Consider the following 22,055-nt stretch of genomic DNA (forward strand, 5'->3'; position numbering starts at 1 on the left):
GCCATTGTCTGTACATTGAACCACGCAGACATGAAACAGAAAGAAATGTGTAAGTGAGAGGGTATGTGTAAGTACTGAAGGTATGAGCAAGTGTTGAAGGTATGAGCAAGTGATAGAGGGAGTTTTGAGTGAGTAAAATAATGGAGTGGGGAATCCTGCAGCCCTGCAGCCTGGGGCCTGGATTCAGTGGCTCAGTGTGGGACCTGACAGGGACATGATGGATATTGCTTGCAATTTTTTTTTATTATTTGGAGGGAATGAATGGAAGTTTTATGTGGATAAATGCATGATGTATGTGTGTGCCGAGTCAGAATATATGTGAGATTTGGCAGTAAGTTAATGATATGGGGATAAGGGGTGGAATGTCCTAGGGTGATGTTATAATGTTTGTGTCCCCAATCGTCTGTTGGGTTTATACTGGATATTACATTCTTTACCTTTAGGATTGGGTCAGAGAGCAAAGAGGGGGGAGAAGCGCGCAGTTTGTTTTTGGAAACTGTACTCCCTCCTCCACATTCCGGCCTGGAGTGTTGTCTGCAACACGTACAGCAGCGGCGGGCATGGAGAGATTTTATTTTTCTTTTTCCTTAGTCATTTTAGCTAGCTGAGGCAGAAAAGCTTTGCTGGACTGTTTTTCTGTGCTTTTCCTGGAACTGTTCGAACCTGCTCTGGTCTGGGGACCCAGGGGAGCACTGGGGGCTTGCACCTGGGACCCACTGGGGCTGACCCTGTGCAGCAGCTTTTCCCAGAGCCAGAGGGACTGAGAACAGAGCGACCACCAACAGGAGAGACCTTTTCTGAATTTGTAATCTGGTATTGTTCAATTTATTGTGATGGGGAGTGCTCTGCTGTAAATAAACAGGTTTTTTTCCACTTCTCTCAGAGGAAATCTTTCCTGAACCGGTTGGAGGAGGGGCCACACGGGTTTGCTTTCTGGGGTGGGGAGAGACGGCCCCTTGGAGGTTTTCTCCCAAATTTCCCCTAAAAAAAGACACCATCCTTGCTGGAGCCCCTTGTTTTTAAGGACTGTTTCCCTTTAAAAAGTGAGTACTCGTTTCTATACTCCCCAAATCTGCATCCTGAATAGGCTGAAGTCTGTTCTCTGTAAGTCCAGTACAGACCTTTTATTGATGTGCCTCCTTCTTTCACAGAATATTTAAATGTTAATTATTTCACGGTCACTTTACCCCAAACAGCCTCTGACCACCACTGATCTCCCTCCTGATCTCAGCAGTCCCTGGGGAGCCTTGGGCACTGCCTGCCCTCAGTGGGGTCCAGGGATGCTCCAAGGGACTTGGAGTTTGGCTTCTGACTCCTTGAGCAGCTTCTGCAACCTTCTTTCAGTGCCTGGGGTTCCTGGGCTCAGCCCCAAATCCACCGTGGGGGACACATTAAAATACAGAAAGCCCTCAGATGTTCCTTGTCTTCCTTCCATTGTCCCCAAGTCTCCAGGTCTTGTGCAGCTGATTGGAGTCAGTTTGGAGTTCTCTTAAGGAGGAAGATTTCCAATTGAACCTCCTGATTTGTTTTCTCTCCTTTTTTTTTGGTTTTGGTTTTTGTTTGTTTGTTTTGTTGTTTTGGGTCTTTTTGTTTTGGTTTTGTGGTTTTTGTTGTGTTTTTTTTGTTGCTGTTGTTGTTTTTTGGCTTTTTTTTTTAGGTTTTTTTCTGTTTTTTTCCAGTTCAGAGAAGAGGTGACTAAAGCATTCTTCAACTGATCTTGATGCTGAATGTCCATTTAGGATGTCTGGGCACAGAGAAGAAGGAGCCCCTTGCAGGCTGACCCTGTATGGACACCCTGCTCCTCACCCCAACCTCACCATGTCTGACATCGCCCACCTGGGACTGACAGCCCACAAGATAAAAAAAAAATTATGCATTTTTCTTTAAAAATACAATTTGATATTTAGTTAATGAAAACATAGTCTTTCAAATTAAAATACTATTCTAGATTTTCTCACTTTTTTTAATGTGTATAAAAGATCTAGATTTTTTTAGGAACAAAAAAAATTATTTGCCATTAGTTCTAACTAACACATTTCCCTTCATTAATTTGTTGACCACTACTGGCTATTGGTTTCTCCCTCTTTATGCTAATTAGTCCTATTTGTTGTCCTTTTGTCATCCTTTTGTATCATTTTATGAGACTGGGTAAAATGGGCCACTTTAGGGTCAACAAAGACATTTCTGGAGCACATTTGGGGCAGTTTTGCAGCTGGGGATGGAATTTGGAGAGAACTTGAGGGTCTGGAGGACACTTGGGGTAGCCGGGTGGGCACTTGCAGGGGCCCTTAGGGATTCTGTCGGACAATTCGGGGTCCGGGGGAGCACTTGGGGCTCCAGGGGGCACTCGGAGGTCAGGGAGGGGAATCTGGGGGCCCTTCGGGGTCCGGGCGGGCACTTGGGGGGCTCTGAGGGGGTTCTCTGGGGCGCGGGGCATGATGGGAGTTGTAGGCGCGGGTAGGACACGGTTGAACGGGGCCGCGGAGCATCACGGGAGTTCAAAGCCCGGCTCCAATGGCTCTCAGGGGCGCGGAGCATGCTGGGAGCTGTAGTCCCGGAAGTGGCTCGAACAGGGCGTTTGGGGATCGGGGAAGGCACTTGGGGGACACTTTTGTGTCCGAGCCGCGAGTGCAGGTCCTCAGCAGGGAATGTACACGGTTCGGGAGCACTCGGGGGAGCTTGGGGAGCTCTAACCAGGCTCTTTAGGGCGCGGGGCACTGCATGAGTTTTCGGCGCGGAACTGTGTTATGAGGGGCTCTGAGGCCGCGGGGAATGACAGGAGATGAATTCCCAGAAGCGGCTCTAACGGGCATCTGTGGGGTTGGAGCATTCAGGGGATCTGGGGACGCTTTTGGGGGGTCACGAACTGGCGCTGAGGGGATCTTACAGATCCTGGAGGGTCTGGGGGACACTGATGGGACACACGGGGGGCGATACCGGGGTTCTGTGGAGCGCGGGGCATGACGGGAGTTATAGGCAAAGAGAAAATGATGGCGCCGACAGCAGGCACCGCCTCCGAGGTCCCGATCCCCGGCGCTGATTGGCTGCGAGTGGTGATTGGCAGAAGGCTCGGTGAATGGGCGGAGGTGGGAACAGCCCATTCAACTCCTGCAGTACCTCCCAGTACAGCCCAGTTAATCTCCAGTATAGCCCAGTACAACCCCTCCAGTGCCCCTCCAGTACAGACCCTCCCAGTACACCCCAATGCCTCCCAATTTGCCTGAATTCATTCCCATTCCCTTCCAGTTACTCCCAGTGTCGTCAGTAGTGCACTCCATTGTCCCCCAGTCTTCCCCAATGTGTTCCCAGTGTCCCAAGTTTGTCTCAGTATCCCCCAGTGTCACTCCCAGTATGTCCTGGTATTTCCCAGTGTGTCACAGGGTACCCCCACAGTCTATCCCAGTCTGCCCAGATTCCCCCTCAGCATTCCCCGTGTTCCCAGGTTGTCCCAGTCCTCCCCAGTGTCACTCCCAGTATGGCCCAGTGTCTCCCCCAGTGTTCCCAGTGTTCCCCAGTATGTCCCAGTCCTCCCCAGTGTTTCCAAGGAAACTGGAACTGCTCACGGTGGCCGTGGCCCCAAACCCAGCAGTGGGGTCAGTGCAGTGTCCGTGGGCACAGCCCCTTGCAGGGCCCAGTGCAGGTTGGGATGATGACCCACCCTCACAGCTGGCCAGTGTCACTTTGTCAGGGAGAAAGTCTGATTGATTGTCAGCCATGAAGGGTCTTGATTTTCATCACTCTCATCACTGCCTGCAGTGTTCTGCTCACATTGGAACCTGGGGACACTTTCTCAGTCCTGTTTCTCTGTGGGAGCCATTAAAACTTCAAGAAACTTCAGTGTTTCAATTGAACTTTGAGTTCTTGAGAAGTTTTCTGAACTTCTGAAATCTGTCTAATTAAACACAGAAGAATTGAAAACTTAATTTTTTCCCAGCGGCTTGTTGTGTTTGCGCTTTGAACAAATGTTAATGAGCATTTGATAACTAAGTTCTCAAGTGAAGAGCTGAAGAAAGAAGAGGCCTCTGGAAAAGTCAAATTCATCCCCACCCTCCAAGTGGCTGAGGGTCCATCCTCCTCAGGGCAGCAATGACCAGAAATGGGCACAGCTTTGTGGCTGCCCCAGCTTTGGGCAGGGCCCTGGGCCTGCAGCAGGAGCAGCTCCTGAGGGCCACAAGGCCGGGGCTCTTGTGCTGGCCTGGGCAGATGGGATGGCAGCAGGGGCTGCAGAGCTCTCAGCATCTCGTGCAGAGGAGAGCAGGGCACACAGGGAGCCTCCTTTTCCTTTGGCCAGGCCCCTTGCCCATGGCTGAGGCTGAGTCCTGTGTGAGCTGCAGCTGCTGCTGTGCCCTTGCCAGGGGCTGAGGCCGTGGGGCCCTGCCCAGAGCAGCCTGGCCTGAGCAGAGCTGTGGGGCCAGAGCCGGCTGGGCTGTGCTGGGGAGAGGCCCATGGTGCTGCCCAGAGCTCAGGGCAGCTGGCACAGCTTGCAGGGAGCTGGGCTGGGCTGGGAGAGCCTCCAGAGAAACCATCAGTGTCCATCTCAGCCTGGGTGAGCGTGCAGGGGCCAAGAAAAGCACCCCAGGGTGCACAAGTTGTGTGTGTGGGAGCTGAGCTTTTGACCCCTGGAGCCCTCCCAAGTGCTGGGGCTGCACCTCCAGCCCCACACCATCCCAGTGACCCCATGGTTCCATGAGTTCCACACTGTCAGCAATGCTCTCCTTGGTTCAGGAGGCCCTGCTCTGATACAATGGACCTTTGGTTCCAGGGGGTTCCACTGCAGCACAATGGAGCCTTTGTTCCATGGGGTTCCAGAGTGTCACAGCTGACTCCTTGGTTCTGTGAGCCTCTGCTGTCACCAAATGGCCAAAATATCAGAATAAGGCTCCTTAACACTCATTTGGTGTTTAACGGGGCCTCCTTTAACAGGCCTGAGGTCCAACATGGGATAACTCCTAACCTTACATGGACACGTGATTCTACACATGTATTGCTTTTATGCAGTTGCTAAATGTGTATTACATTTTACCCATTTCCATAAAACCCAGAACATCCCAGATTCACTCCTTGTTGTCTCTGTCACTGCACCCTTGAGCCAGATGTCTTCTTCTCTTCCAGCCATCCTCCCTGGGAAAGCAGGCCCTGCATGCCTTGTTCCTGGGGTAAAAGTTCACAGGAAGGGTAAAAATGGAATTAACCCTTTTGTTATCAAGGCCAAGGCTCCGTGTGCCCAGGCAGAGGCAGGCAGGACGCAGAGCTGTCAGCAAAGGAAGGGGCCAGCCAGGTAGGGCAGCCGGGGGATGACGACAGCCTGCAGGGACAGAGGCGCAGGGCATGGACACTGTAGCACAGCCTGGGCTGTGTCGGAGTCCATGTTTCCATGGATCCTCCACAGAGAGTGAAAAGTACAGAGATAGAATTAAAGCCTTTAGAAAAATTAGAATGTATAAAAGCTTTAAATGCACAAAGTAGAAATCTAACCCTTAGCTTTAAGCTCTGCATGCCCTAAGTCCTAGTTCAGTGTAGAAGGACACAGCTTCAGGCTTAGTGATAGAGTATAGACATAACAAAAATAGAGTAGGGTACTGTTTATAATTTTTAGTATGAGTTTTATGTACAACAAGGTAGAACCTTATGCTAGTAAGATAGAGTTTTACGTTAATAGATATGCTATGTGCGTAGGTTTTGACGCTGATTTTCGTAGTTTTACGAACTTTAGAATTGTACCTAGATTGGTTAGTGTGTAGATAAAAAATATGAATATGCATTTTGCAATTTGGGATAAAAAGCCTCAGGGTTAGAGGTGGAGGTATCGATTGATTGATCAATTCGATCCATCGATCCAACCTCCACTCTCTGCAACCTGAGGAACGATCCTTGACAGGGAGCCGAGACGGGATTTTAAGGTATTATACATCGCGGTCCCCGCACTAAGGGACCTGGGCCCCGGGGTCCCCCCTTTTCCCCTGCAGCACTTGCTACCGGTGCGCTGGTTGGGACAGTCGGGGACTCTGTGTGGGGAGGGACCCCGGGGCCCCACTGCCCTCGCGATCCCGCGGACGGGAACCCTGCACGGCTCGGACCCTCCATCTGCCCTCGCGGTCCCCCGGACAGGAACCCTGTTTGGCTCGGGCCCCCATTGCCCTCGGGAACCCTGCGTGGCTCGGGCCCCCACTGCCCTCGCGATCCCCTGGACGGGAGCTCTGTGCGGTTCGGGATTTCCCGTTGCGTCCGCGTCCCTGTGGCCAAGGGCTCTGTGTGGGTTTGGAATTTCGGGGTCCCTTTTGTTACTACGATCCCTGTGGCTGAGATTCCTGTCTGAAATTTGTGATCGATTCCTCTCTGTTAATGTGATCCCAGCGATTGAAAATGCAGACAGTAATAAGAGGTTGCTTTACCCTGAGGCTGTGAATTATATGCTCTGTCTATAGTTCTATTAGAGCTCTGTTTGTTAGGAATCTTATGCTTTGTTCGCTGTCTCATTTGAGTTGTATGTGTTAAGATTTCTATGCTTTAGTTATTGTCTTGTTCAGACTTTCTTTGCCTAGGTTTGTAACTGGTTGTAGAATAAGGCCGCTCTTAGAACTCTCTGCCTTCAGATATGTGCTTTTGTATAAATAAACTACTTTATTTAGAAATCAAGATGTGGTGAGATCTTTAGAGACTTTATACCCGTACCCAGCCTAGGCAGGGCTGCACAGGGCACAGGCATGGGCAGCAGCTGAAAGGCCCTGACACAGCCAACTCCTGCAGCACTTGGGCCATGGCTGCTGGCCCTGGGCCTGAGGCCTCAGGAGGGGACAAGTGACCCTTGCAGGCCTGGGGCCTCATTGCCTCCTTGTCCCTGCTCAGCAGCCTGGCAGGGGCCGCCCCATGGTGCTGCCCTTGGCATTGCACATCCCCACATCCCAGTGGCCCAGGAAGAGCCCTGAGCAAGGAGGAAGGGAAAGGATCTGCCTTGGCAGGGGCTGGGGCTCAGGCCTTGGCCCTTTGCATTCCTGAAACACATCCAGGTTTCGTCAGCATGAGAGACACCTTTGCCTTGTTTGTCCCCACCTGTCATCACTGCCTGCAGTGTTCTGCTCTGACTGGAACCTGGGGACACTTTCTCAGTCATGCCTCTTAGTGGGACCCATTCAAACCTCAAGAAACTTTGGAGTTTTATTCTGACTTTGAATGCTTGAGAGATTTCTTCAACTCTCTCTCAGGGACTGATGCTCAGGGACTCAGCACCCAACCCACAGGAGAAGTCCTGGTGCTGTGTCTGTGCTGCTGAGCTGGGCCGGGCTCCCGGCACAGAGGCAACTCCTGGCAAGGGCAGCACTGCAGAGACAGCTCTGCCCAGGAGCAGCTCCTCTCCAGCCCAGCAGGGCTGGGGCACTGCCTGCAGCCACCCCGGGCACAGCACAGGGCACAGAGAGATGGGAGCAGCCTGGGCTGGGAGGGTGACTGAGCTCTCACTAGGGGAGAAATCTGCACAGTGTCTGCATCAATCATTCTCTGGCTGTAGCAAAGTTAAATTTCCATTCCTGGAAGGGTTTCCTAAGGCTGGCACATCCCACAGTTTCCAGGATCCTCTGCAAGGGCTCTCCCAGTTCCTCTGGAACAGAGGAGGTGGCCACAGGGCAGAGAAGGGCAGTTCCTGCAGGCAGCAAGGGCAGGCAGCAGAAGGGAGAAAGAGGGTAAAGGTAGCCTGGGGTGGGAAGACAGGAGAGAGCCCATGAGGGGAGAAAGCTCTGGCTGCAGAGCAATGCAGGTGAGTGCCTGGGAGTGCTCTGACAATGCCAGCACTGACAGGACCTGTCAGGAAAGGTTTGTGCAATCTCCTTTCAGGCCCTGAGGTTCAAGGGCTCAGCACCAAATGCACCACAGGGCTCAGTGGGATCAAGAAGGTCCAAACAAAGCACGGCTCTGCCTTGATTTCCCTCTGGGGTCTAGTGCAGCTCATAAGGAAATCATGGAGAAACACTTTTAGAGAAAGATTTCACAGATCTAAGAAATACACATTCCTGTTATAAAGAGTCTGTTTTAATACTGTTCTCTTTGGTGCAGAGGTGATTGCAGCATTCTGTGATTGACATTGATCCAGGGTATCTCCTCAGGAGGCCTGGCCTGCTCACAGAAGCTGTGCCTTGAGGGCTGAGCCAGTGTGGACAACCTTGCTGCACACTGCCCAAGCCCATCCTGTGTGTCCTCCCTCACCTGGGACCTGCTTTGCTTGGAGAGCTGCCTGCACTCAGGAATAAAGAGATTTTCTATTTTTTGAAGGAAACTAAAGCTCCTAATTTTCTCCAGAGCAAACAGACCCACTCCTCAAGTGTTTGCCAGCCCAAGGTGCCACCAAAGCCACTGCAGCCCTGCCGTGGGCCAGCTGTGAGGGTGGGTCATCATCCCAACCTGCACTGGGCCCTGCAAGGGGCTGTGCCCACGGACACTGCCCTGACCCCACTGCTGGGTTTGGGGGCCACGGACACCGTGAGCAGTTCCAGGTTCCTTGGAAACACTGGGGAGGACTGGGACATACTGGGGTACACTGGGAAGGCTGTGGGAGACACTGGGCCATACTGGGAGTGACACTGGGGATGACTGGGACAACCTGGGAACACGGGGAATGCTGAAGGGGAATCTGGGGAGACTGGGTTGGACTCTGGGGGTACCCTGAGACATACTGGGACTCACCAGGACATACTGGGACTGATACTGAGGCAAAGTGGGGACACTGGGAACACTATGGTGAAGACTGGGGGACACTGGGGTGCGCTACTGACAATACTGGCAGCAAGTGGAACTGAATGGAAATTAACTCAGGTGTATTGGAAGGGACTGGGCTATACTTGGAGGGCCTGGAGGTCCACTGGGGATGTACTGGGTTGTACTGGGGATGAACTGGGCTGTACTGGGAGGTACTGCAGGAGTTGAATGGGCTGTTCTCACCTCCGCCCATTCGCCGAGCCTTCTGCCAATCACCACTCGCAGCCAATCAGAGCCGGGGATCGGGGCCTCGGAGGCGGTGCCTGCTGTCGGCGCCATCATTTTCTCTTTGCCTATAACTCCCGTCATGCCCCGCGCTCCACAGAACCCCCGGTATCGCCCCCCGTGTGTCCCATCAGTGTCCCCCAGACCCTCCAGGATCTGTAAGATCCCCTCAGCGCCAGTTCGTGACCCCCCAAAAGCGTCCCCAGATCCCCTGAGTGCTCCAACCCCACAGATGCGCGTTAGAGCCGCTTCTGGGAATTCATCTCCTGTTATCCCCCGCGGCCTCAGAGCCCCTCATAACACAGTTCCGCGCCGAAAACTCATGCAGTGCCCCGCGCCCTAAAGAGCCCGGTTAGAGCTCCCCAAGCTCCCCCGAGTGCTCCCGAACCGTGTACATTCCCTGCTGAGGACCTGCACTCGCGGCTCGGACACAAAAGTGTCCCCCAAGTGCCGTCCCCGATCCCCAAACGCCCTGTTCGAGCCACTTCCGGGACTACAGCTCCCAGCATGCTCCGCGCCCCTGAGAGCCATTGGAGCCGGGCTTTGAACTCCCGTGATGCTCCGCGGCCCCGTTCAACCGTGTCCTACCCGCGCCTACAACTCCCATCATGCCCCGCGCCCCAGAGCCCCCCCTCAGAGCCCCCCAAGTGCCCGCCCGGACCCCGAAGGGCCCCCAGATTCCCCTCCCTGACCTCCAAGTGCCCCCTGGAGCCCCAAGTGCTCCCCCGGACCCCGAATTGTCCGACAGAATCCCTAAGGGCCCCTGCAAGTGCCCACCCGGCTCCCCCAAGTGTCCTCCAGACCCTCAAGTTCTCTCCAAATTCCATCCCCAGCTGCAAAACTGCCCCAAATGTGCCCCAGAAATGTCTCCGTGGTTCCCAAAGTGGCCTCTTTTACTCTGCCTGAGAACATGATAAAAAAGATGACAAAAGGGACAAAAAATGTACTAATTAGCATGAAGAGGGAGAAATCAATAGCCAGTAGTGGTCAATGAATGCATGAAGGGAATAGTGTTACTTAGAAACAATGACTAATACCTTTTTTGGTTTTTAAAATATATAGATTTTTAAAAATATAATAAATAAGTAATAAAATACAGAATAATATTTTTATAAAATAATATCCAATTTGAATTTTTTTACTTAATTATTATTTAAAAGAAAAGTTCAGGTTTTTTTTTTATGTTTGGGATTTGAGTCCTAGGTGGGCGATGTCAGACTTGGTGATGCTGGGCGTGAGGAGCAGTTGCTCCCACAAGTGTCCTCCAGACCCTCATGTTGTGTCTAAATTTCTTCCCCAGACCCAAAACTGCCACAAATATTCCCAGAAATTTCACCGAGGACCCCAAAGTTGGCCCTTTTACCGTGTCTGAGAAAATTATAAAAATTGTAAAAAAGATGACAAAAGGACTAAAATTAAAGCTAGTTAAGCATGAAGAGGGAAAAATCAATAGCCAATAGTGGTCAGTGAATTAATGGAGGAAATGATGTTACTTATAACAAATGACTTTTGCTGCTAAGAATACATAGATTTTTATATAAATATAAATATTAGATAATAAAATTTTAGAAGAATATGAAAATAAATAACATAAATGTAAATATAATTTTAATCATTCATTAGATTTTTTAAAAAAGAAAAATTCATAATTTTTTTAATGTTTTATGGTGTCAGTCCTAGGTGGGCGATGTCAGACATGGTGAGGATGGGGTGAGGAGCAGGGTGTCCAAACAGGGTCAGCCCAATAGAGGCTCATTCTTCTCCATGCCCAGCTCTCCTAAGGAGACATTCAGCATCAAGATCACTTCCAGAACACATCTGTCACCTCTTCAATGAACTAAAAAAAAAAATTACCCTTGATTAGGGTAAAAAAAAATAAATCAGAAGGTTCACTTTGAAATATTCCTCCTTAAGAGAACTCCAAAGTGGCTCCAATCAGTTGCACAAGCCCTGGAGACTCAAAGACCAATGAAGGAGGACAAGGAGCTCCTGAGGGTTTCTGTATTTTCATCAGCCCCACAGTGGATTTGGGGCTGAGCCCAGGACCCCCAGACACTGAGAGAAGGTTGCAGAAGCTGCTCAAGGAGTCAGAAGCAAAACTCCAAGTCCCTTGGAGCATCCCTGGGCCCCTCTGAGGACAGGGAGTGCCCAAGGCTGCGCAGGCACTGCTGAGAGCAGATCCTTGAGGGCAGGATTGCAGGGAGCCCAAGGCTGTGAGCAGGGAACTGCAATGCTGAGCAAGGCCTGGGCTGGCTGCAGGGAGCAGAAAGGCCAAGCCCTGAGCCCAGGCTGGCACAGCAGGGCCTGTCCCTGGCGGGTGGCTCGGGGCTGTTTGTGGGGCAGGGGGATGGCAGGGGCAGCAAGGACAAATGGCATCAACCTGCAAGCCCTGCCAGCCTCCTCAGGGAGGGCCCAGGCAGAGCCAAAGCGCAGGCCCTGAAAGGAAAGTTCCTTCTGTGGGGCTGCAGAGGCGCTGCCAGAGCCCAGGGGACAAAGGCCTGGGTGCCTGTGGCCCTGCCAGCCCTGCCCAGCCCGGGGCCATCTCTCCTGCAGGCTGTGCCCCCTGTGCGTGCTGCTCCTGTGCCCTGGCCGGCTGCACTCGCCCATCTCGCTGTGCCCCCAGCATTTCTCAGCCCAGCATTTCTGTGCCCTCCCTGGGCTCCCTGCACCCAGCGCTGCCGGCTCCTGGCACACAGAGCCAGGCCATGGCCCAGGCTCACGCTGGGACACCTCCTGCACCAACATTCTACCCTGGCAGGGACTTGGCTTTCTCGTCACCTTCGGGCTGAACCTTGCAAGCTGCACTTTGGGGAGGTTTCCTTTTCTTCCCACTGCCAAGGAAAGCTCCGTGTCCTGCTGTTCACAAACAGGGAAGGGCTAATGGCAGATGTGGTCAGAGGCTGTTTGGGGTGCAGTGACCATGAAATTATGGAGTTTGTACATATTCTGTGAAAGAAGGAGAGGCATCAACAACACCTCTACACTCACCTTAAAGAAAGCAGAGTATGGCTTACTCAGGATGCAGCTTTGGGGAGCATTGAAACACATATTGATCTTTTAAAAGGGAAACAGGCAAAAAACCCAAAGGATTCCAGCAAGGATGGACACACTTCAAGAAAGAAATTTTGACGGTATAGCAAAAGGCTTTGTGCCCATTGATAAGCCAGCGAGAAAATTGATTGGCCTTGCGAGACATGGAGCTTTCGCAGGAACTGAGGACAAAAAAAAAGTGGGTGCATCACCTTCAGACATAACATCAGGCCACTCAGGAAATGTTTAAGGATGTTGTTAGGTCATGGAAAAAGTAAATTAAAAAGGTGAAAGCCAAATTACGACTAAACCAGGCCACTTCTGTGAAGGAAATTACAAATGATTTTATCAATACATTAGACACACAAAGTGGTTCAAGGAGAACCTTCATTCCTTATTGGGACAATATGGTAACCAATGCTGAGGAAATGCCTGAGGTACTTAACCCCTTCTTTTCCTCCCTTCTCAAAAATAGGACAGGTTGTCCTCAGGACAAGAGTTCTCCTGAGCTGGTAGATGAGCACAGGGAGAAGAAGAGCCCCCCTGCAATCCAGGAGGAAGCAGCTGGGCACCTGCTGAGCCACTCAGATGCTCACAGGTGTCTCTGGGACCAGATGCGATCCATGCTAGGGCCATGAGGGAGCTGCTGGATGAGCTCCCCAAGCTGCTCTCCATCATTTCTCCTCAGTCCTGGCTCAGCAGGGAGGGCCCAGAGGACTGGAGGTGCCAATGGGAGCCCATCCCCAAGAAGGGCTGCAAGGAGGATGTGGGGAACTGCAGGCCTGTCAGCCTGCCCTGGGTGCCCAGCAAGGGGATGGAACAGATCCCCTTGAGAGCCACCCCAGGGCACCCCCAGGATGGCCCAGGGATCAGAGGCAGCCAGCGGGGATTGCAATATCTGCACTGAGGATCTGCAGGAGGGGATTGAGTCCAGCATCAGCAAATTTGCCGGTGACACCAAGCTGGGTGTGAGTGTGGATGTGCTGGAGGGTAGGAGGGCTGTGCACAGGGCCCTGCACAGGCTGGATCCAGGGCCCAAATCCAACAGGCTGAGGCTGAACAAGACCAAGGGCCGGGTCCTGCACTTTGGCCACAACAAGCCCTGCAGTGCTGCAGGCTGGGGACAGAGTGGCTGGACAGTGGGCAGGCAGAAAGGGACGTGGGGCAGTGCTGGACAGCAGGCTGGACATGAGGCAGCAGTGTGGGCAGGTGGGCAAGAAGGCCAATGGCTCCTGGCCTGGATCAGGAATTGTGTGTGGAGCGGGAACAGAGCTGCTGTGCAGCACTGATCTGCCCTCAGCTCTGCACACAGACATTGCTGCTGAAGCTCCAGAGAGGGAACAAAAGGGGATCTCCAGTGAAAGCTTTGCTGGGAGATCGTATTGTTTGTTTAAAGCTACAAAAAGCACAGCTCCTCTTTGTCACAGTCTGAGTAACTGTGAAAGTGGAGAGAATCAAAATGAGAATTGGCACAAAAAATTATACTTCGTGGAAAATATTGATAAAATAAAACACGTGAAATAAAAACCTACAACGAAACCAGGAAGAACTATCAAAGAGGTCTTTTATTATCAGTGATGTCTAGAAATTGGCCAGCAGTTTAATGTTTCTGAAATTGTCCAGTGATCAGTGTCCACACTGCAGCCTTGAGCTCCTGGTTCCTCAGGCTGTAGATGAGGGGGTTCAGGGCTGGAGGCACCACTGAGTACAGAACTGACAGGGCCAGATCCAGGGATGGGGAGGAGATGGACGGGGGCTTCAAATAGCTAAAAAATGCAGTGCTGACAAACAGGGAGACAACAGCCAGGTGAGGGAGGCAGGTGGAAAAGGCTTTGTGCCGTCCCTGCTCAGAGGGAATCCTCAGCACAGCCCTGAGGATCTGCACATAGGAGAAAACAATGAACACAAAACAGCCAAGTGCAAAGGAGGTAGTGAAAACAGAAACTCCAAATTCCCTGAGATGGGAATGTGGGCCGGAGAGCTTGATGATATGGGGAACTTCACAGAAGAACTGGTCCACAGCATTCCCCTGGCACAGGGGCAGGGAAAATGTATTGGCTGTGTGCAGCAGAGCAGTGAGAAAGGCACTGGCCCAGGCAGCTGCTGCCATGTGGGCACAAGCTCTGCTGCCCAGGAGGGTCCTGTAGTGCAGGGGTTTGCAGATGGACACGTAGCGGTCATAGCACATGATGGTCAGGAGGAAATACTCTGCTGAAATGAAAAATAAAAACATAAATAGCTGTGCAGCACATCCTTCATAGGAGATGTTCCTGGTGTCCCAGAGGGAATTGTGCATGGCTTTGGGCACAGTGGTGAGGATGGAGCCCAGGTCGCTGAGGGCCAGGTTGAGCAGGAAGAAGAACATGGGGCTGTGCAGGAGGTGGCCGCAGGCTACGGCGCTGATAATGAGGCCGTTGGCCAGGAGGGCAGCCAGGGAGATGGCCAGGAAGAGGCAGAAGTGCAGGAGCTGCAGCTGCCGCGTGTGTGCCAATGGCAGCAGGAGGAAGTGGCTGATGGAGCTGCTGTTGGACATTTCTTCACTCTGTGCATCGTGGACTGTTGAAAGAAGACAATGACTAGCTGAGTTACTGCCTCGTCTCCAGCATTTATCGCACCTTGAATACTGGGGAACCCACAGTGGAACCAGAGCTCCCTGTATCCCAGTGCAGTCAGACCTGCTGGTCTCTAAAAGGCTCCCATTTTTTCTTTTCTCCTAATTCTATTTCAAGGAAATCACCTTTCTTGAAATCAACTTTCTTGAAAAAAAAAGTGGACATTTTAAAAGCTCCAATTTCCATATACACTTCTCTAAACTCTTCTCTCCTTTATTTTCCTTCTTGCTGGAAAGGAACCAATATCCAGGTTCGGTCTGCCTCTCTGCTGCCTGGTTTTTGTTCACTGACAGATGTTTCTCTCTATCCAAGCCTTGTCCCTGCAACTGCTCCCAGAGCCCAGCCCAGCCCTGGGGGCTCAGCTCTGCCCTGCACACCCCTCCCAGCACACGGCACTGCCCAGGGGTATCTCCCTGGCACCAGGGCCTTAAGGGCAGTTCAGACAAACAGAGATGCTGCAAGCCAAGGTGCTGCTGCTGCTGTCTGTAGCTAGAGGAGGGTGAGGAGGCACTTTCTGAGGGAGATCTGAGGCACATCTGCTGATCCCCAGGGTGACAGTGCAGGAGTGTCAGTGACACAGACAACCCTGACAGCCCCTTTCCCTTTCCTTCCTGAGAAAGCTGAGAGCAGCCCTGGCCATGCAGCACCATCTCCACAGCAGCAGGAATCTGCCCTGATGGGGGTGGCTCCTTCCACCTCCAGCTTCTCCCCACAGTCCATGGGAGCTCCCAAGCAGGCTGAGAGCTGCCCCTGGCAGGTGGCAGATGCCCTAGGCTGGCCAAGAGCCCTCAGGGCTGCAGCACCTGCTCTGCACCACAGCCCTGGGCAGCCCTGGCTGCAGCCCCAGCTTCAGCCCCTGCAGCCGTCCCTGGCAGCAGGAGCCGTCCTGCCCTGTCCCTCTGACGGTGCCCAGGGCAGCCCCGCTCTGGAGCACATCCTCCCCCAAAGCAGCAAGGGCAGCAGAGCCATCCTTACAGTCACCTCAGTGCTGTCCTGGCTCAGCTTGAGGAGATCCCTGCAGCCACAGACTTACCCTGTAACAAGTGGTGAAGATTTCTCTACGACGAAGCTTAGAATTCTCCTTCCAGATGCTTTGACCCTCTGTCTGCTTCATTCCTCTCAGGTACCTGCAGATAGTGCCCTCAGCCCTGCTGGGCTGGGAGAAGAGCATCTCCTCAGGAGAAATGTCTGTTTAAAGCTTTTCTTGGTTGCCAGGAGCTGTCTCTGTGCCAGGAGCCCAGCCCAGCTCAGCAGCAAAGAAAAGGTGCAAGGACTTTAATGAGCCTCTTGGGGCTTTTGGTGTTGTTTACATCAGACTCAGTCCCTGAGAGAGTGTTCAATAAACTTCTGAAGAACTCAAAATTGAATTAAAATACTGGAATTTCTTCAAGTTTAATTGGTCCCACTAAGCGGCAAGACCGAGAAAGTGTCTCCAAGTTCTAGTAGGAGCAGAACACTGCAGGCAGTGATGACAGGTGGGGACAAACAAGGCAAAGGTGTCTCTGATGCTGACCAAACCTGGATGTGTGTCAGGAATGCCAAGGGCCAAGGCCTGAGCCCCAGCCCCTGCCAAGGCAGATCCTGTCCCTCCCTCCTTGCTCAGGGCTCTTCCCAGGCCACTGGGATGTGGGGATGTGCAATGCCAAGGGCAGCACCATGGGGCGGCCCCTGCCAGGCTGCTGAGCAGGGACAAGGAGGCAATGAGGCCCCAGGCCTGCAAGGGTCACTTGTCCCCTCCTGATGCCTCAGGCCCAGGGCCAGCAGCCATGGCCCAAGGGCTGCAGGAGTTGGCTGTGTCAGGGCCTTTCAGCTGCTGCCCATGCCTGTGCCCTGTGCAGCCCAGGCTGTGCTACGGTGTCCATGGCCTGCGCCTCTGTCCCTGCAGGCTGTCGTCATCCCCCGGCTGCCCCACCTGGCTGGGCCCTTCCTTTGCTGACAGCTCTGCGTCCTGCCTGCCTCTGCCTGGGCACACAGAGCCTTGGGCTGCTCCAGACTCCTGCTGTGTGTTGCACCACAGCCCTGCCCTGGCAGGGAAATTCCTTTCTCGTCATGTCCCTGTTCAATCCAAGTTCCAGCTGAGGGCTGGAGGGAAGGAAAGGATGGCACCACAACTTTCTGTGTGTAACCCAGCCGGGCAGGGAGAGCTCTGGTGGCACAATCCTTCCTAGATCACGGAAGAACACTGGCAAGGTCTTTCCATGCCAAGGCTTCGCTACACCAATAGAAAGCTCCTGGCTCAGTGTCACCTGTCCTGCTCAGCCAGACATCCCCATTTGCCCAGCAGGAGCAGAGTATTCCAGTACCCCATGGACTGACACAGGATGCAGAGAATTCCCCCTAAAGAGATGCTCATACTCCAGTTTTTGCTTTTAAGCAGCTGCTGGCCCCTCAGAGCACTGGCAGTGGGACATTTGCAGGGAGAACCTTCAGCAAGCGCTGGGGGCTGGAACTGAGTGCAGAAAACACCCGGGGGCCTCCAATGAAGAATTAGGGACTTTGAGAATGGAGTTGGAGACAGAGCAACGCAGGTCCGACCAATGTGGTTATAACATACGTTCTCCCCTTTATTCACGAAATGGCCGGTTATATACAGTAAGAACAGTTTACAATAACAGGTGCATTTCTACTGGAAGTGAGTGTGGACAAATATGTAAACAATCACAGTTTAAGGCAGCTCCCTTTTCTTTACAGTAATTGCCCTATTCTATTGATACCCATACCTTAACCCAATTTCTAACTGTGCCACAAGATTATCTACTGCTACACAGGCCAAAAGCTGAGGCCCAGCATACCCAAATCTGAGGCCCAGTTTGGGATAGCTCAAGCTTTATTCTATAAGTCATCCTGCTCTTGCTACACTCCAAAGCACCAAGGTAAAAGGAACAAAGTTTCAGTTCTGGCCTTGCTAGGGAGGACCAAAATCTCTACTTTTCACCCCAAGGTTCCATTGCCAGGTGTTCTCCAACCCCAAGAGGAGACCCCTGAGGGGCACTGAAATGAGCCCTCCCTGTGGTGCAGGAGGGTTCAGGGCAGAGGAGGGGCTGCAGGAGCTGGGACACGGCTGAGATGCAGCTGCCCCAGCGGTGCCTCCGGGCTGGCAGGGCCGTGGTCACTCAGGGTCAGTGGCCGGTCAGTTCTGTGGACTGGACACGGGTGTGGACACTTCCCTTGGAGCGTCTCCAGGGATGGAATGTTGGGGCTGTCACTGTTGTGTCACACAGACGGGAACGCTGGGGCTGCCCTGCTCCTGCCCCACCCAACAGCTCTGCCAGCGCCTGCAGGGGACACAAAGGCTGAGCCAAAGGGTGAGAATTGCAGAATGGGCTGAGCTGGGAGGGAGCCACGGGGATCATGGAGTCCAAGCCCTGGCCCTGTCCAGTACAGCCCAACAATCCCAGCCCGTGAATCCCTGGGAGCGGTGTCCAAAGGCTCCTGCAGCTCTGGCAGCTTTGGGGCTGTGACCATTCCCTGGGGAGCCTGGTCAGTGCCTGAGCCCCTCTGGGGGAAGAAGCTTTTGCTGCTCTCCAGCCCAGCCCTGGCCTGGCCCAGCCCCAGCCCTTCCCTCGGGTGCTGTCCCTGCTCCCCCGGGGCAGAGGTCGGAGCTGCCCCCGCGCTGCCCCTCGGGAGGAGCCGCAGCCCCGGGGAGCTCTGAGCTGCGTCTGCTCTGCTGCAGCTGAACAAACCCAGCGCCCTCAGAGCTCCAGGGAAAGGTCCTGCCCCTGCCTCAGGGCTTGGCCAGTGCCACCGGGAGAAAATCAGCTCCCAACTTTTGCCCCACAACAGGGAGGAGCAGCAATTCTTGGATCAGAGAGTGGGGTGGAATGGCGTGTCACTGGTTGGATGGCACGGCCTGGCACGTCCCGGCTCGGTGGCACTGCCAGAGCCCCTTGGAGATGAGTGTCAGCTCCCACGGGGACAGCGCCGGCAGCCGTGGCTTCACCAAGTCCTGAGCGGTGCCGGTGGCCACGGTGCTGATGGAGGTGGAGGCCGTGCTGGGCACGGGGCCCCGTCAGCCCCAGATCTGTGGGGCAGGGGCTGCACCCCCTCCCCAGAGTCCCCTGGCATGGGGTGACCCCTGTCCTCACCTGAGGGTCCTGCTGGAGGCACAGCCCAGGAACAGCCCTGGCAGCCCTGTGGTCATCTCTGAGATGTCAAGGACCAGGCAGAGCATGGACTGTGGAGGGAGAGGGTGTGAGGAAAGAGGCAGGGCACCTGGGGGAAAGCAAAACCTCTCTTGAACTCCCTCAACCTGAATCCCACTACCTCGGGAGTGCTGAAGGGCCCAGGGGGACCCTAACAGGCTCCCACTCCACTGCCTCGGGGGTGCCAGAGGGGCTGGTACCTGGTTGGGAGAAGTGATGGTGCCAGAGAGGAGGGGATCCTGTGCTTCTCTTGAACAGGAGGCCATGGTCATGGACTCTGGATTTCAGCTCTGGGCTTTAGGTCTTGACTGTGGCTCAGCGTTCCTTGCTCATTCTCATCAGGGGTCCCAGCCCCACTCTCAGTCCCCAGGTGTGCTGCCTCTGTGCCACCTGCTATTCATCCTGGCCGTGAGGATCTGAGCTGCTTCTTTCATCCCAACCACCTCTGCATCATCAAGAAGTCCTGCAGCCAGGTAGTGATGTCCAGGATCAGGTACAGCCCCAGCCTGGCTCTGATGGCTGACTGGGGTTTGTGCTTTCTTGGAGATGCAGCACTGAGACCCCTCTGCTGTCCCCATCAGGTTCTTCTTCCCCAGCTGGTGCAGACTGGGACAGTCCCAACATTTCCAGCTGCTGAACAACCGGGCTAGCCCTGTCCTGGGGTACCCCCCCTGTCACTGATTGCCCTTTTAGCCCAGGTGAGCCCTGCCAGCTGCCTTCTTCTTCTCCCCTTCCACCTCTTCCTTTTCTTTCACCTCCTCCTCCTCAACCAGTGCCCACCATTGCCTGTGGGACGTGGATCCTCTTCCCTGACTCACCTGCAGCTGATCATGGCCATCCCACAGTGGGCACGGGGTACCTCAGATTGCCGAGATGGGCACTGTGTCACACCCCTGGGACAGCCTGACAGCCATCAGGACAGCTTGGAACCTGTCAGGGCAGCCTGGTACCCACAGGGACAGCCCAGGATAACTGGGGACAGCCTGGCAGCCACTGGACAGCCTGACATCCCTGGGGACACTGGGACACCCACAGGGACAGCCCTGCATTGCTGAGACGGCCTGGCAGCCACTGCACAGCCTGACATCCCTGGGGACACCCCACCACACACCTCTGCCTCCTGTCCCAGGCAGCTGCAAGGTGCTGGTGGTGGCTGTGGCACAAGTCTCACCTTGTGGGCACGTGGGTGGCAGCGGTGTCACCCCGGGGGTGTCCCCACAGAAGCTGCAGCACTTGTGGCACATCCCCGACATCGCCGACATCAGCACCGAGCAGGCGGCGAGCCGGGGGCGGCCCCGTGGAGAACCGGCTCGGCCCCCTCCCTGTGCTGGGGTGACTTGATGGTGCTTGTATCCCCAATGGTCTGTTCTGGTTGTGCTGGATATTGAGTTCTGTGCCTTTCAGACTGGTTCTGAGAGCCAAGGGGGAGAAAGAAGCAGCGCTGAGTTTGTTTGCAGAAACAGCACTCCCTCCTGCACAGTCCAGCTCCTGGACGGTGTTCGTCTGAGGCACGGACAGACTGCGGGACAGAGATTGCCTTTGCTTTCAGTCAGTTTGAGCTCGGTGAGGCAGAGAAGTTCCCTGCGCTGTTTGTTTTTTTTTTTTTTTCTTGGGACTGTTTAAACTTGTCGTGGCCTGAAAAACCCAGAGAGACACCGGGATCTCACACCTGTGGCCCACCGGGGCCTGGACCTCGGCATTTTCCAGCGCTGGTGGAACTGATAAGGGACTGAGCGAGATGAGATACACCCACAGCAAGGACTCTCTCAATGTTGCCATCTCTCTTCAGAGTAGCCAGAGGTTTTATTGTTTCATATTTTTCCTTCTTTATGCTTTTGGGCACTTTGTTTGTTAAATAAATAGTTTATTCCACTTTTCTCTAAGAAGACTTTTTTGCCCTGGACCAATCAGAGGAGTGGCTGTTTGGGTTTGCTTCTCCAGAGGAACCTCATTCAAAGGTTTGCTCCCAAATTTGCCCTAAACCAGGACAAATGCATTTGTGTTGGTGCCCAGTGCATGGCTTGAGAAAGTGGAAAAAACTTGTACTGATTGCATTTGCGTTTTACTTTGTGTAGGGACAAAGCAGTCAGTAGTCATGATGCCACTATTGAGTCCTTTTCCCTGAAGGACCTTCGTGGCCTAAGGAAGGATTACACTCCATGACCTGATGAATCTATAATTAGTTGGTTAGTCCATCTTTGGGATGCTGCAGGCCAGGCTACAATTCTAGACAGAACTGAAACGAGGCATTTGGGATCCCTGTCACAGGATCCCGTTATCAACCAAGGAATGATGAGGGAGGCTCACCCTTGCAGTCTCTGGGAATGGGTCCTGGCAAGTGTGGCACAAAGATATCTGTGTGCAGACCATCTCTAGATGCAGCAAACCCAGTGGAAGACCAGAGAACAAGGGATTCAAGGCTTGAGAGAAATGGCAGTGGCAGAGATTGTCTTCTCAGATGACCTAAACACCAGGAACCCAGACTTGGTACCATGGACACCTGTGATGTGGGGAAAACTTGTCTGACTTGGGCCACAAGAACACTCTTCTGCTTTAGCAGTAATGAAGGGGATGACACAGAGGAGACCGTGCTGGATATGGAGAAGAAGCTCTGAGCATCTGCAGATGCTGTGCATGGCCCAACACATGCAAGAATGGCAGCTGTGGGAACACGTCTGCAGAAATGAGAAGACAAGAGAGAGGAGAACCACAAGAAACTGAGGGAGGAGATGAAAGAGGACATTCTCCAAATCTCTGCAGTACAGATCAGAGGTTCTGGCACCTAACACAGATGTTTTCCACATAGGGAGAGAAGAGGCACCCCACGAGCTGAGAGGTGCTCCTTTCTGCGTTACTGTGGAGAAAATGAGGAGATGGGATGGAAAATCTACTGCTGCTCTGACACAATGGCTACATGAATTGTTGGAAGGCAAGACTCAGAGAGGAAGTTCCACCAAAAAGGAAGCAGCTCCAGTTACCCAGGGAAAGAAGGATAACCAGGCTTAGAGGGACCCTGCCTCAAGCCAGGTAGAGACTGGGGAAAAACGTGGTTTTTGGACTTTGTGGATTCATCGGCCTGGCACATCAGAACCACAAAAATATGAGGCCCTGGTTGACACTGGTGCACAGTGCACATTAATCCCATCCAGACATGTAGGGACAGAATCTGTTTCTATCGCTGGTGTGACAGGGAGATCACAGGATTTTCCTTTGGTGGAAGCTGATGTGAGCCTGACTGGAAATGAGTGGAAGAAACACCCTATTGTGACTGGCCCAGAAACCCCATGAATTTTGGGCCTAG

General features: G+C 53.3%; 2 protein-coding genes across 2 annotated transcripts in view; both read right to left on the reverse strand.

Moving 5' to 3' along the window:
- Nucleotides 1–22,055, reverse strand: part of LOC134562449 (olfactory receptor 14J1-like) — a 184,659-nt gene that overhangs the window by 54,476 nt on the left and 108,128 nt on the right. The gene's annotated exons all lie outside the window — the stretch shown is intronic.
- Nucleotides 13,570–15,545, reverse strand: LOC134562432 (olfactory receptor 14J1-like). Its single transcript, XM_063419829.1, has one exon. It carries the CDS (start codon nucleotides 14,531–14,533, stop codon nucleotides 13,601–13,603), a length of 933 nt encoding a protein of 310 aa, XP_063275899.1. The 5' UTR covers nucleotides 14,534–15,545; the 3' UTR covers nucleotides 13,570–13,600.

The sequence above is a fragment of the Prinia subflava genome, chromosome 27, assembly GCF_021018805.1.
Source record: "Prinia subflava isolate CZ2003 ecotype Zambia chromosome 27, Cam_Psub_1.2, whole genome shotgun sequence".
NCBI classification, from domain to species: Eukaryota; Metazoa; Chordata; class Aves; order Passeriformes; family Cisticolidae; genus Prinia; species Prinia subflava.